This window comes from Varanus komodoensis, unplaced genomic scaffold, assembly GCF_004798865.1.
Source record: "Varanus komodoensis strain SLA01 unplaced genomic scaffold, ASM479886v1 scaffold56, whole genome shotgun sequence".
NCBI lineage: Eukaryota > Metazoa > Chordata > Lepidosauria > Squamata > Varanidae > Varanus > Varanus komodoensis.
The window spans coordinates 4122755-4137312 of record NW_025336169.1 but is presented as its reverse complement, the minus strand read 5'-3'; the positions used below and the strand labels follow the sequence as shown (position 1 = coordinate 4137312).

General features: G+C 55.7%; 1 protein-coding gene across 5 annotated transcripts in view; it reads left to right on the top strand.

The window, feature by feature from the left end:
* NF2 (NF2, moesin-ezrin-radixin like (MERLIN) tumor suppressor) overlaps positions 1 to 13049 on the top strand; it is a 100648-nt gene extending 87599 nt beyond the window's left edge. For 3 of the 5 annotated variants that reach the window (XM_044449004.1, XM_044449002.1, XM_044449003.1), the window contains one exon: positions 7059 to 10371. Coding sequence is in view for 3 of the 5 variants with exons in the window: in XM_044449002.1 (XP_044304937.1) it covers positions 7059 to 7109 (51 nt within the window). In the remaining 2 variants the exon portion in view is untranslated. Of the gene's footprint in view, positions 1 to 7058; positions 10372 to 11905 lie in introns of those variants that run through there. The other 2 variants (XM_044449000.1, XM_044449001.1) reach the window with 1 other exon arrangement.
* Positions 13050 to 14558: the final 1509 nt, after the last annotated feature.

Below are 14558 nucleotides of genomic sequence, written 5' to 3'. Positions count from 1 at the left end.
AGGATGCGTTGTGGGGTGCTTCAAACGCACCTCCTTCACACGGCTGTCTTTCCCGGCTTCTCTTTTTGAAGCCCACCTGGGTCAGTTAGCTGTGAAGGCTCCAGTTACTTGCTCCTGCTTTGGATCAAAGGCAGCCCCCTCTGAGGTTCTTGACACCAGCTCCTGATTCTGGAGGATCGGAGGTGGCTTGCTAGCCTCTCCCTGGCGCTTTCTCTCCTTCTGCTTCAGCTTTTTGGGGAAAGGAGTCCAGAGGCATTCGGTGGTCTCATTTCAATGCTGTGCCATTTTGCAAGGCCGGCGCAAGTTCCGTACCTGCCCTTATGGCGCTGGCTGCTGTAAAACTGGCTTGAATGCGGTGGAGCTGTAGGTTAGGTAAAACCACGTAACAGAAAGGGAGCCTCTTGGAAAGCAAGCAGGCACTCCAGCTGGAAGGACCAAGGCTTGCCTGCCTCTGCTTGCTTTACCTCCCGATCCCCGTTGAGTCCCGGCTGCTGAATTGCCTTCCTCTTCCTCCTGACATCTCTTTTTATTTATATTTTCTTTGATTTTTCCTGGTGATGCATTGTAGAGTCCATTTTCTATCCTCCCTCCCTCGCTCCCTGCAGGAAGATCATCACACAATACCACCTTGTAAAATCAATTTTCTCTCTGTGACAAAAATGTAATTTGCTCTTAATCACACCGACTTGCTTTCACAATCTCGCCGCACGCACGCACAGGAACACACACACACACACACACACACATTGTCCTTGCATCCGTGGTGAAAGGAATCACACACATCCCTTCCCTTCATCTTCGCTCAGCCCAGCCCAGCCAGTAGTTGCCTGGGAGCGGCATGTGGCCACCCAGTGTTTGGCGGTGTGTGGAGAGGAACGTGGAAGGGGACGTGGACCAGCATCCACGGCAACTGCCGGGTGGTTTGGGAAGGAAATGCCGAGTGAGGGTGTGAGTCCCTGGGAGCCTGTTCAGGGGCAGCCTTGCCTTGCCTTGCCTTGCCTTGCCTTGCCTTGCCTTGCCTTGCAGGCAGCAGCCCGCCCGACACAGGCCACTGAGGTGCGTGAGCTGCCAGCCTCATGCAGAGAAGGCTGAGTGGTCCTCTCCAGAAGGCTGGAGGGTTGTCCCGGGGCAGACTTCATTGCTGTTGAAAAGCGCCCCGTGCGCCTGTTCCCCCACCTCCTCTCCCGGTGATGTAGCTTTGTGGGTGGCTTTGCCTTTCCCGGGGTTCCTCTCATTGTCTTTCCTTTTCCTGAACTCCACAGGCCGGCCTTTGCCCGGATGCGGCCCGGTGGGTCCTAGCGCAGCTCTGCGGGGGGCGATGGGCAGGCGTGCGAGAGGAAGGCTGAGGGGCGAAATGCCAGGCAGGCTTGGGGCGATGCCCCCACGTGGGGCACCCCCAAAGGGAACGCGTGCCTGCTACGGCCTTGCTCGCGATGGGCCCCTTTGCGTCCCCGACTGCGCGAAGGCTCAGAAACCCCCTCCAGGCCTGGGGGTCGTGCACTGGCCTCAGAGCTGGCATTGGGGGTTCTCCGTGAGCCTCTGTCGCCTTGCGGCTGGTGCAGAGCCAGCTGCCTCTCTCTCCTCGGACAGGCAACCTTGAAGGAAGAGGAAAGGGGGTGTTTTGGTTCCTCATCCTCTGAAGAGCCGGAGGACAGGAGGCGAAGGCTGCCCGCCGTGCTCCTCGTGCCCGTGCCCCCTCTTCTTCACTTGCTTTGTGCTTTAGGCGGGTGCCCAACGCGGCAGGGATCGCAGGCCCTCGCTGCCCAAGGCCGTGCGTAACGCCGAGCTGAGTGAGAGCCGGGTCAGCCGAGAGCAGCTGACTGGGTGCCAGCAGAGGGCATTAAGCCTCTGCGCGAGCCTCGCCTTCGGTCCGGGTTTCCCTCTGCAAACGGGTAACGGGAAGCTGCTTCATGGCAGGTCAGCTCGGGGTCTGTCTGGCCCAGTGTTTCTGCTCTGAGTGCCGGCAGCTCTCTGGCTCTGGGCCAGAGGAAAAGCCCTTTCGACTACCTGCAGCCTGCGCCTCTCAGGAGCAGGTCATCTGCAAAGGGCTCCGAAGCAGCGGGGGGGCCGGGGGGGCTGCCGCGTGACTTCCGGGACTCCATCCTCTGGAGCAAAACGCCAGTCCCTCACCCGGCGCCACGCTCCGCTTCGTCTGACTGCCTGTGCCAAAGCGTTCTCCGTTAATGAAACTCCTTTCAGATGCACCGCTCCTCATTCGCTAATCTGAAAAACATCCTAAATCCCAGGATGCCTATTACAGAGGCGGTAATCAGATCAGATAATTATCTCATAAGGCCCGCCGTCATTTCCTCTCACATCCACCTGAGCGTCCTCCTAGGGGCTGCGTTTCCCTTTCCTTTCACCCTCCGCTGTGCTGCCAGTGAAGTGCCTCCCTGGTGGGTGGGGCGACCCCTTTGCCCCGAAGGAACTGGTGCATTTGCACGAGGACAAGCCAGGCCATAGTGCTGGCCTGGGACTCAGGAGGCCGCGGATCTGCTCCCACTTGGCCTGGAGGCTCACCAGGTGACTTCCAGCCTCGCCTACCTCACAGGGTGGTTGTGGCAAGGATACAGTGAGCAGAGGCTGACGCACCGGATTCTTTGCTGGAAGGAGCCAAGACGGGACGGCATGTGACCCCCTGTGCTGGCACTGCAATGGCTGCCCCTGTGCTGAAGCCCACCTGGCTGGCAGAGGAGAGGGCGCCAGGGGAGGAGGCGCTGCCTGCCCGATCCTGATCCAGTTGCCCCTGCGGAGCAGTGGAGGGACCCCGGGGTCCCTCCCACCTGCACCTGCTCCCTTGTCCCCGTCATCTTTCCCTTGCGCACCTGGACCGAGGCGGGCTGCGTCATTCCCCTCCCACCTCGCCACGGTCGGTCGTCGTGACTGCTGGCCAGGCACTCTCTTGGGATGAGACTGAAGGGCCTGGAGGAGGCACATGTTTCCCAGCACCGGCCCACACACCTGCCGCTGAGCCTGGTCACCTTCTCTGCGTGCAGGGGAGAGAGCTCCCACAGCCAGGGCCGGCCAGGCATGGCGGCGTTTCAGTGGGCTGCGCCTGCGTCGGAGTTGCTTCCGGAGGGCTTCACGGAGCTTCAAGCGTTGCTGCTTGCCCGGGGTTGGGGCTTTGGGGGTGGTTTAGAAAGTACCATTAATACTGGATTAGGAAAAGTGAGCAGAGGCAGAGCAGCTGAGGCTGGTCCAAGCTTTCGGGCTAGGCAAAGAGCCTTGTAGCGCCTCCTGAGCGCCTGGCTTTTCAGGCAGTCTTGCTTTTGCTTTGCTTTGCTTTGCTTTGCTTTGCTTTGCTTTGCTTTGCTTTGCTTTGCTTTGCTTTGCAACACTACCAGGTGGCAACAGGTCTTTTAAAACACACACACCTCAAGCACAAAGTGCTCACGGGTGCAGCGGACACTCCATGGCTGCCTTAGCAGTTGCTAGTGGAGCCCAAATCCTTCCGGCCCCGTATGGTGTTTCACTCGGCTGCTGGCGCCTTCTGCAAGGCTGTTCCCAAGAGCTCCTCTCATATTGATGGAAGAGGAGGCGCTTTTTGCCGATTCAGAGCAGCCGCCTTGGAGAGCCGGCCACGTCTTCCAAGGAAGCCTGGCCCCTGGGGGGTGGGGAGAGTGGCAGGAAAGCCTTTCAGGGCAAGACTGAGGGGGCTGCTGTCTTTGTGGGCGAAGGCACTCGTGTGGCGTGAGGCGCTGCCCTGTGCCCGCCCAGGCCCTTTTGCGCAAGGCAGGAGTCTTGGAGGGCCTGGGAGGCATGTTCACTGCGAAGGTCTCTGTCTCCCTGATGCCCTGCGGGAGAAGGAGCCGCAATTGCCCGACGCTTCTATTCGTGGCTAATGAAAGAGCCTCCGAGCTTCATCCCCCAGGAATGAAAAGATCTGGGGAGACCAAAGTGATCTTGCCGGTTGTTTGTGCAGATCCTCTCTGTTTGGATACAGCCTTGCTTCTGGGTGGGGCTCCTCCCCATTGTAATTGACCCCTCTTGCTAGAAGAGCGACTGATCAGAGCCACCTTCCCCAATCCGGTGCCCTCCAGATGTTCCAGGCTGCAGTTCTCTACAGGATGCAAGAGGGCTGGGGCGTGCTGGGAGCTGCACATCCAGAGGGTGCTGCTTCCAGGCTCAGCTCAGAGGGCTCGCAAAATATCCGGAAGCACTGCAGCAAGGGTATGGTTTTGGAGCAGTGCCCCTCCTCCAGATGTTTAGGATAGTGACAGAAAGGCCAGTCCCTGTTGACTTGGCCCCAACACTTGGCTTGGAATGAAAACCCCGTGGCAGGAGGCAAGGTACAGTTAAGGATCTATGGATGCTGTGAACTCTGTTCCATCTGAGTCTTGGGGATTGCCTGGTGCCATTCGTTCCGTTCTCTGTTCCTTGGCAGAATCAGATTTTGTGCAAATCCCTCCAAAATGCATGTTTTCATACTTTAGTCTATGGGACAATGCACATTTTTGGACAGATGATTGTGCATTTTCTGATGAAGGCTGGGTAAATTTTCTTTGTCCACATCACTAGGGAAGAGCTGGTCTGTTCCAGAATCTATGGCTCACATTCTGAGGAATCTGGACTCACTTGAATCCATTGAGGATTTCTCCCAAATCCCTAGGCAGGACTGGATCTAAGTCAGGGCTGGGAAAGTTTAACCAAGAGGATATGATGGAAATTCCCCACGGTCTGGATTAATTGATACAGTGACAGGAGACCAGACTTATTTATTTTATTTATTTATTAAAACATTTCTATGCCGCCCCTTGCCGACTTGCAAGGAGAAAGCTGATCATGTGCAGGGCACTCCCACAGCCTCCGAACGGAGGGGTCCAGCCTGCAGCTGCCGTTCGTGCCTTCCTTGGAGGGCCTGATGAACCCTCCAGCTTGCGCCTGTGGCTCGTTTGGACCACCTCCATTCCTGATGGAGAGGGCAAGGCTGAAGATGTCAGGGTCCGCAGGGGGCTGCCTTTGGTGTCGCCTGGCTGCAGGACGAGACGGCAGCCTCTCTCCCTTGTCCCTGCTCGTCATTCGTGAGCTTGGCATCAACTCCTTCTCGTGAGAAACGGGGAGAACCGTCGCTCCATGGCAGAGCACGGCTTTTGCCTGCACAAGGCCGCGGGTTCCTCTCTGGTCAAAAGGCTGCCAGGTAGCAGGTGGTGGTCAGAAAGCCACTTCTCTTCCCCATACCTTGGAGAGCTGCTGTCACTTCGAGCAGGGGCTAGAAGGACGAACTAGCAGACCAAACCGAGTCAGGCAGCTTCCTCCCCCCACCCCCCCGAGGATTCGCAGTTCAGAATTCCTGGCATTCGTATGAAATGGCTGCAGCTTCTGTCGAGATGTGTCACACCGTCCCCTCTCCAGTACCATGCATATTTCAGTGCGTTTTCCCCCTGTCCAGGGTGACTCATTTTTCCCTAGACAGGTTGCTGAGCCTGGCTCAGACAGAGAGCGGGAAGGGGGCTTGACGCACGTGGGAAGGCTGCAGTTCCTGTGATGGAGCCGGGACTCTGTGGGTTGCGGCGCTTGGCGTCTTTCTGTGGTCCTTGCGCCTCTGATTTCGAGCCTGAGGGGGCCGTGGGGGCCTTCCAGGGCTGACTGGGCCTACTTTTCTGTCCCGCCTTCTCTCTCCCACGCCCCGCAGTGCGCCAGCCATGTGCTTGCGGGAAGCCCAGGGACGGCCCGCATCACACTGCAGGCTGGGGGCAGTTCTTGGGTGTCAGAGGGAGGAGTCTGGCGCTGGTGTTTGTCTTTGGATGCTCTGCAGCCACGCCCTCGCCCCTCCCAAGACCCGACCCTGCACTTCGTGATTGGGCCAGTCTTCCCCAGCCAGAGCTGCTCCAGATGGGGGGACTACGACTCCTATGATCCCTGGCCGGCACGGCCAGTGGGGGTCGCATTCCCATTCTCCGTGTTGTGCAGTGGGAGCTGAGGAGGTGCAGGGGCTGAGCCCCTGAAGGTCAAGGATCACATCCACCAGAACCTCACCTGCAAGGCTTGGGCAAGCCACTTTCCCTTTCAGCCTTGCGCTCACCAGTCTGGCATTCGGGGGGACCCAAGGGGGCTTTTCTCACAGGTGTGTTGTGAAGATTGCTGTGCTGATGCCTGGGCCGTGCCCTGTGCGCTCTGAGGCAGCCTTCCTCAGCTCTGATGGGCACCAGGTTGGAGGTGGCTGCTCTGAAGCCCCTTTGACCCCATATCACTCTCATGGGCTTGCTGGAATCCTGGGTTCCACCCAAGGACGGCTTTTCTAGCATCCTCCTCCTCGCCAGGCCATGAGTCCCAAGGGCACAGCCACCACTGGCCAAGGTGGCTTTAGAGAGGTGGGGGGCAGTGGATTCATGGGGAGGGGGAGGCAGGAGCCATTGGTGGCTCAATGCATCCTCCCTGTCAGGAGGCTGTGCATCTGTGATAAACTGACGACAGAAATAAAAATTTGAAAAGGGTTAATGAAAGCAAATGAGTATAATGAAATTTGGGAAGATTTTGTAAAAGCAGTACTGATAGAAGGCAAAGGCTGTAAACCCAATCAAGATTATATGAATTTCTGCAGGGGATGTGGGTATAATTGAAGCACGTTGTATGTTACTAATTGTTATAGTATGTGTACGATGGTAGTATTGGTCTCCAGGGTAGTGGGTGCACTCTTTCATTTATTCTTTTTTTAATTATTGTGTTCTTGTTATGTTATATTATTATTGTTGTGTTTGTATTTATGGCTTTTTTCTGTCTAAAAAAATAAAAAGCGGGGAAGAGGCTGTGCATCGGAGCATAGTTGCTGAGGGGGCAGGGGAGAGTCCTCAGCTTTCCCGCTTTGCTCGTGGGCTTGCCGGGTGCATGGGGTCCGCCACCGTGGAGACGGGGGCCCTGAACCAGCTGGACCTCGTGGTTCTGGACCAGCCGGCCCAAACCACATTCCATCCCGTGCCAGCCTTTTGCCCACCGGCCTGGCTGCTGCTTCACAGGCTGTCTTCTCGCAGGAAGCGCTGGCAACTGAAACGTGGCCCCGTTTCTCACGATGTGTGTCTGTTCTTGTGTCCCCCCCCCCCCCCCCCCGCCGGCCTCTCCAGCTTACCTTGCAGAGCACAAAGTCCCGCGTGGCCTTCTTCGAGGAGCTCTAGGAAGCGAGCCAGCACTGCTGTCCCTGAGCCAGCCCTCGCCCAGCGGAACCTCCTCTTGAGGACTCAGCCATAGCCGGCCGCGGGGCACCACCCGCACCGCCACCTTCCCTCTGTCCGGTGCAGCCCGGCGTCGGCCGCCGGAAGAGCTCCACATGACCTTCTCTAGCTTCGTCCTTCGTAGTTTTTAATAGCCTTTGTATGGCGCAGAACCATGATACCCTCTTATGCAGCCTTCCTTTTCCTTTTCCAAAAACGCTTTTGTATCGATTGCGACTTGTGTTATATTCCCACGTGAGGGACATCAGCATTGCTCTTTCCCAACTTGCCCCCATTTAGGGACACTGTGAATGCAGCTCCCTCCTGCAGCCCAAGCGGGGCAGCTCCTGCCTGAACTGCTCCTCTGTGGGTTTCAGCCTCCGTCCCGGGCAGCCCAGGAAATGCCCGTGCCGTGTGGCCACCAGAGCGAAGCCGCCGCGTTGCCGGAAGGTGGCTTGCAGCGACCGCCGGCTCCCGCTTACGGAGCCAGTCTGAGAAAAGTGGCTGGCTGGACCTGGACCTGGACCTGGACCTGGACCTGGACCTGGACCTGGACCTGGAATGCGCTCCGCTTTCGATCTTTGTGGCTTGCACAGAAGGTCAGATTCTCCTCTTGGCTGGTGCTCAGCATATTAAAATACCCACGTAAAAAAACCCCCATCAGTTTGCATCATGGTTCTAATGCCAGGAAATGGGATTTTCCAGAATGTTAGTGTTGGTTTTAACAAAACCGAGATAGTGGAAGACCTAGTAGAAATACGGAAGATTCAAAGGCCCAGGGAGCTGCAACGCAGGAGTTGTGGAAAACGCGGACTCTCTATATATGCACATATGTACTTCACCACTGACTTTTGCATCCTCTGTGAAGTTGGAATTTTTAATGGACAATGCTGGCATGTCTTTTTAAATATTTTCAGTACAACCATAAGGGCTGGAATCTTGCTTTTTAAAACTAAGAACACTATACAGTGGCTTCATACTGCCTGGAAAATGTAAAACTTGTGCAGAAACACACAAGCCTTAACTCTGACGGGATGCCTGCCAAGAGATCAAAATAGGCATACTTTTCCTTCCTTCACCATCCCCCCTGCCTTCTCAGCTTCTAGTATTTCAGTCTTTGGCCATTTAAAGCGCATGCATCGCAACACCACCATGAGACGTGCCTCTTTATCATTTTCTCATTTGCGTTGCCTCCTTTCTCAGCCTCTTTGTGTCATAGCAGTGGGAATAATAAGAAGGGGGCACTTTGCAGGTTGATTTCCCACCCCCAGGTAGAGTTACTGTTGTTTTCAAAGCTGCATTCTTGCCAGAACTTGCAGCAGCTCCGGTTTTCCACCAGCATTGCAGATGCTCCTAGTTTCTCCCCTATAATCGTATAATCTATTTATCAAATGTTGGGGTCATCAACATGAGCGAACAAGCAGGAGCCGCAGTGGCGAGTGTGTGCGTGGCCGGGAGTCCGGGATAGCCGGCTGCTCTGAGTGACAGCAGCCTGAGCCAGTCAGCATCCGGCAATCTGCTGAGCAGAGCCCCGTTCAAAGAAGGGGCTGTCCAAGGTGCGCTTGAGGCTCCTGCCAGATTCAGGCACTGGCTTGGCTTCCCTCTTGTATCCACAGTAGCTCAAAAATAGCTTGAAAAACCACCAGCTGAGTTTTCTAGATAGTTGGAAGGAGAGGCGGTTGGCCTTGTTGAGTGAGCAAGGGAACTACGCCTGGGAGCTCCCTCTCTCTCGCTAGTAAAAGCGAGCCACCTCTCGGATGAGTCCAGGAGTGCCTCCGCCAGTGCAGATGGCCAGTGCTGGCCACGCTGGCTGGAGCTGATGGGAGCTGGGGCCACATCTCTGCCCCTCTGCCAGACTGCAGCAACACGGTTAGGTGTCGGACAGTTTCTGGGTGCCGGCATTCTTTCCCTCCCGCCGGTGTCTTGCGTGAACCCGGGCCCAAATCCTGCACATTTGTATGGGCGCATGGACTGGCCGTTGACCAGGGTGTCTCTCCACTCCTAAGGCAAGATAAGCAGCGCTTCAGGCAGGAGTTGCGACTTCCCCTGAGGCTTCAATGCAGATGATTAAACTTGCAGCGCTTGTATTCTCAGCTGTGGTTGGACTGGATCCAGACGACCCTGGTAGCCGGCATTCAGTCCAGACAGCCCTGCTAGACAGCAGTTAATTCTGAGCCTCATCCTTCGTGCTGTGCTTTCGAAGACAGTTTCCAGCAGGGAAGATCTCGGTCCTGGAAAGGAGCATTATGCTGCCTTTAACCCACGGAGCGGGCCTTGCCATCTCCCTGTGGCCTGCAGCCTGGCCATAATGACGTGCCTCTGAGCATGCATGGGAAGGGTTTCCCTTGCCAGTGAGGGGAGCTTCACATTTCATGCCCAAGTTCCAAAAAGCGGGGCAGGGTTTGTACCCGTAAGCGGAAAACAAGCTGCGGAAAGGAGCTGTGGCTGGTCCTGGCTGGCTTGGGATTGCTGCCTGATTGCCCGTTTCCTTGGAACGGGCACACCAGAAACCTTGGTGCAGGGACCGATTCAGTGCCATTCCTGCACACTCCCTCAGCTGGCCGGCCGGTTAGGCTAAGGCTGGGCACCCACGGGAGGCACAGTTGGCACCCTGAGAAACTGCCCTGGGCCCATCCTTTGCCTGGGCTCGGCAAAGGGCTGAGACCCTGCTCACAAGGCGGGGCAGGGCAGGGCAGGGCAGGGTGGAGGCCGCTCCTTCTGCCCCACCGCTAGCGGGACTCACTTCACCAAAGGCAACCCCTTTTCTTTTCTCTGCCCCCCCCCACCCCGGTCAGTGCTCCCACCACTGCTTGAGGCCGTTGCGCTTGGGAGCGAGCGAGTGTGCGGCGTGGCCGGCTGCCACGGGTCTCCTGGGCTCCTCCGAAGGAGCGCCTCCCGCCACGTCCTTCCCCCTCCCTCCTTGCACCTCCTGGGCTGTAGATGGGCAGCCGGGGTGCAGTGGGGCTGCCATGTGGAAAAGACCCGTGGGCCTGTTTGGCGCTTCAGGTGTGAAGTGGCCCCTGGCCTGGTCTGGCTTACAGGGCAAGATCTCGGGATGGAAGGCCCCTCCTCAGGCGTGTTGGAGGCCCAGGACCTGGCCTTGAACCCACTGCCTGCCCTTGTCCCAGGTGTTCCAGCCAGGATTGTGTGCAATGAGCCCCCACCTTGACTTGTTTTAATGCTTGTGTTCTCTTGTTAATTTTTTTTAAATAAAGGAATGAATGGATCTGTGTCCACACCTCGTTTTTTAAGTCTGTCTGAAATTCAGGTATCAGAAGCTCCCCTCACACCCTTTTTGGGGTGCTGATGGCTCCCCTCTGCAGGGTCTTGCTAGCCCTTTCTTCTATTTCAGCGTATTGTTAAATGCTCTGCAGAACTGATTGTTTCTCGTTTTAGTTTAAATAAAAATTCCAAGCATTCGAGAGGGAGCGCTTGCAGGTGGTTCTTTCTCTTGTCTCTTCATTTGTTCCAAAAACATGCACACATTTTAATTAGTCAGCTGTTGCACAACATGGTGAGGTGGCCCGAATCGTCAAGCAGCACGATCCGTCCCGGAGCACCAAAGCGGATGCGCGTGAACAAGCATCACTGCAGATCAATGCCGCCCTGCTGCCCGTGCGCCGGCCAGCCGCTTCCCGGTCGCCAGGCTTACTGCTTGGTCTCTCCTAAAGCGCACAAGGCATTCCAGGTGTGATTGGGTGGGGGGGGGGGGCTTGCCAGGTTGCCTGGAATTGATCTTGCATTGGAGGAGGCTGCTCCAAGCTGCTCATCTGCATTTATCTGAGATCAGAGTTTTGCAGAGGTCTTTCAGGCTGTGGCTTGGCCAGAAGTCAGTTCATGAAAAGCCACAACCGGAATGGGCTTCCCCCTCTCTGTCCCTTCCCTGTTCCCTCATAGAAAGTAAGATGGAGACAGAAATCCAGCGCTGCGGGTCTCCAAGGGTGAAATTCTGCTCCCCCTCTTTGGGGAAGAAGCCTTTTGCTGCATTGATCTCATGCCACAGAAACGCTGGCTCTGACCCAGGATTTCTGACGGCTTTTCCCTTGGCTGCAGTGACCTGCCTTCCTTGAAAAGTACTGCATTGGAGTCCGCGGCCTTCCTTCATCTTTTTGCTCTCCCAGACCCCACCAGTAACTCCAACCTGCAACATGAGATTGGCTTTTGATTTTTGATTTTCTTTCTCAGGGATGCAGCCTTTCCTCTTTGTAGTAGTTGCATAAACAGCAAGTTTGGGTAGATGCATTGAGACTGAGCTGAGCAAATGGATTATTTATGTGCCTGGTACAATTCCTATTTGTTTCTAGAAATGCATCGCATTCTCCTTCCAAGTTGCCCACGGCCCTGGATAGGATCCCCTCTCCCATTTTTCCCCTTGCAATGATCCCAGGAGGGAGGTTGGGCTGAGACTGGCCCAAAGTCACCCACTGAGCTTCATGGCTGAGAGAAGGAGTAAAACCCAGATCTCCTGAGTCCAGTCCATTGCTCTAACCACTCGACCACACTGACTTTCCCTGTCCCGTTTTATCCTCACAACAACCCTGTGAGGTTGAGCATCAGTGAGTGGACCAAAGTTACTCAGCGAACTTTATGGCTGAGTGAGAAACCAGAACCTGGATCCTTTCAGCCCTGTTCTGGAACACAACCACTGCACGACTCTGGATCTCTTCTACCTAACCAATAAAGCAGGAAGACCTTTTCAAAACAACCCCCCCCCCCGCCACGTGAAAATAGTGTTAATGCAACTGTTGCTTCTGTTTTAGGCCCACCTGCAATCCGTGGGGCACAGAAGTCACAACCTTCAGAAGAGAGAAAAGTTCTGCCTGTACTGAAAAATCTGCGGGGATTCATTTGCACACGCAAGACGTTACTGCTCTTTAGGTGTGTGAACTATCCCCCCTCCCCCGGCTCCCAGCTGAATGTGTGGATGGCAGCAGTTGGAAAGCCCTGCTTAGGGAAACCAGTGTAGCCTGCAACATAATGGAGTGCTTGTGGTTTTGGGTAGCAGCCGGCCAAGCCCTTCTCCAGGAGACTCCATTACACCTCCCCATTTTCTATCCTGCCCCTCTGTCGATCAGCATTCTGTGCTGAGCACGATCTGCTCTTGTTGAGCTGATCCCTCTACTTGGTTCCCCCTCCCCAAAGTATTCGTACTTCTGCAAAGTGTCCAAGTGTGGATCGTGCCCCTTGGGCCGCATCCGCTCACTCGAGAGTTCAGTTCCTTTCGGGTCCCAACATTTCGTCTGCCATGAAGACTTTCATATGTGCAAGTTGCTTAGCCGAAGCTGCTGTCATTAAGGAGTGAGCAGGGACATGTCAGCCAGCCTTCAGGTGTGAAGGGGTGGCCGTGTTCGCCCGCTGCAGCAGAAGTGCACCGAGAGGCTTTAAAAACCCCAGGCAAGGTTTTATGGACCTGAAAAGACGGTTTCGACTAGAAAAGCTGGCTGCACCTGCCCAGGTAGGTTCTTTTCCAATCCCTGAAAGCTCGTGCCAACCTTGGCCAGCTCCGGCAGGTATCCCAATGCCAGGTGAATAGTGGCACTGGCGCTTGTCCCTTTCTCGTGCACACAAATGCCGCCATCACCCGTTCCTTTGACGGCCGCGGCACAAGCCCTCTCCAGCTGCAAGCTCTCGCTGTCCTGCTTGCCGGCTTCGGCGCCTTTCCCGTCAGGCCCTGCACTCGTTTCATTATCTCTCTTGTCTCCAAACCTTTCCTCAAATGCCTGAGCTCCTCGTTGCTTGCCCCCAATACTTACGTAATCTTGTTTTTCCTGTCAGGCGCCTGCCCCTTTGCTCAGGGAAGGCAGCTGCGTTTCTCTGCCAGATAATATGATCCCTGGATAGTCCCCTTCGAGTTTTGAAGTGCTGCGTCTCCTCGGGGATGTGGAGCCATGTCACTCAAAAGCTCTGCGCATTAGGGCGAAGAGAGGCGCTGGGCGGGGGGGGGGGGGAATGCGTTGTGTCGGCCCCACGTGCCTGCGCTGCCTCTCACTTGCCAGCCAGGCAGGGATCGGGATGGGCTGCCCCTCGCCGCGGGGCCCCCCTGGCCTCCGAGCCAAGATGCAGAAGCAGCGGAGGAGGCCGCTCAGTGCCAGCTCCAGGGGTTGGTGGCCCCTGGGCAAGGTGCCCTCCATGGGCCCCATCCCTAGGGGGTCTCCCCACCCCACTGTCTCCAACTGACCATCCTCTTCCTCGCACTTGCGCGCTTGATCGGTGGAGAGCCAGGATGCGAGGGGGCCGTGGCATCTCCGCCTCTTCTCCACCAGCTTCACCTGGGCCAGAGCGAGGAGTGGGTGAACAAGCTGGTTCCAGCGGGGAAGAGGAGCAGCAGCTGTGGGGGCTCTTGCCAGGGGCCCCCGTTGGACTTCGGACCTGCAGGGGAGGCCTGGCCGTGCCGACCCCGTTTCCCGACCCTGCCCAGAGTCTCTTGATGGAAGAGGCCTCTTCCAACTGATCATCTCCTTCCCCAAAACTGTTGCACACCTGCATTTTGTATTTTATGTGACCCATGTGGCTTGCAGTCATGCCTGAGCTGGAAAGGACACTTTGAATATTTGTATTTAACCAACAGGCTCCTGCCGGCTGTTGAGGGTTGTTCGAGGCCTTTCGCCTTGACAGCCAACAGCCTTCTCTGCTGCGTTTGCGCTAAGCCAAGCAACCCGCACTCCGAGTTCCAGACTTACTGGTGTCACTTAATGAATGCACCAGCAGAGTTGTTTATCTTCTCCATGTTTGCACAGTCCCAGCTACTTGGGAAAACAAAATCCCCCAGAGATTAAATTTAACTTTTGATGAGGATGATGGTTCTGTTTGTCATATTTTATGTACAAACCCTGCCGTTCAATAATTGGCTCAGGAAAAGTAGATGGGATGACCTGGCTTTTTCTCTTGCTTAGCAAACCTGATAGGAAATACAGAAGAGCGGAGGCAAAGAGGGAATTTACTCTGTTTTGGTGACAGGCGAGGGTGGAGAGAAGGAAGGGAGATGCCTTGTTCTCCGTTGAGAGCAAGCTTGGAAAAATAAAAAGATTAAACACGAAATGCTGACCTAATTTCAGCATCAAGCATAGCGAGGAAGCCTCCATGTTATAAATAATGCAGTTTTCTGCATTTGTGTCTGTGTGGTGGAAAACACACGGGGAAGTTGGGCTCTGGTTCCCAGGGAATTCGCTCCTAAGCAAAGGCAGGGCTGCTTCTGTTGGTTCTCTGCTCAAGAGGTACTTTCGGTGCATAGGGGGTGCGTTTGAGATGGGCTGCAACTCAGCAGTTGAGTGCTGCTTTTGCTTGCCGAAAGTTCCAGCTTTGCTTTTCAGGTCTGGCCTGAAGCCCTGCCAGGCCATGTCACCATGGCTGGGCTGGATGGACCAATGGATGGCTCAGGAGATAGCAGCTTCCTATGTTGCTAGTCCTTATTAT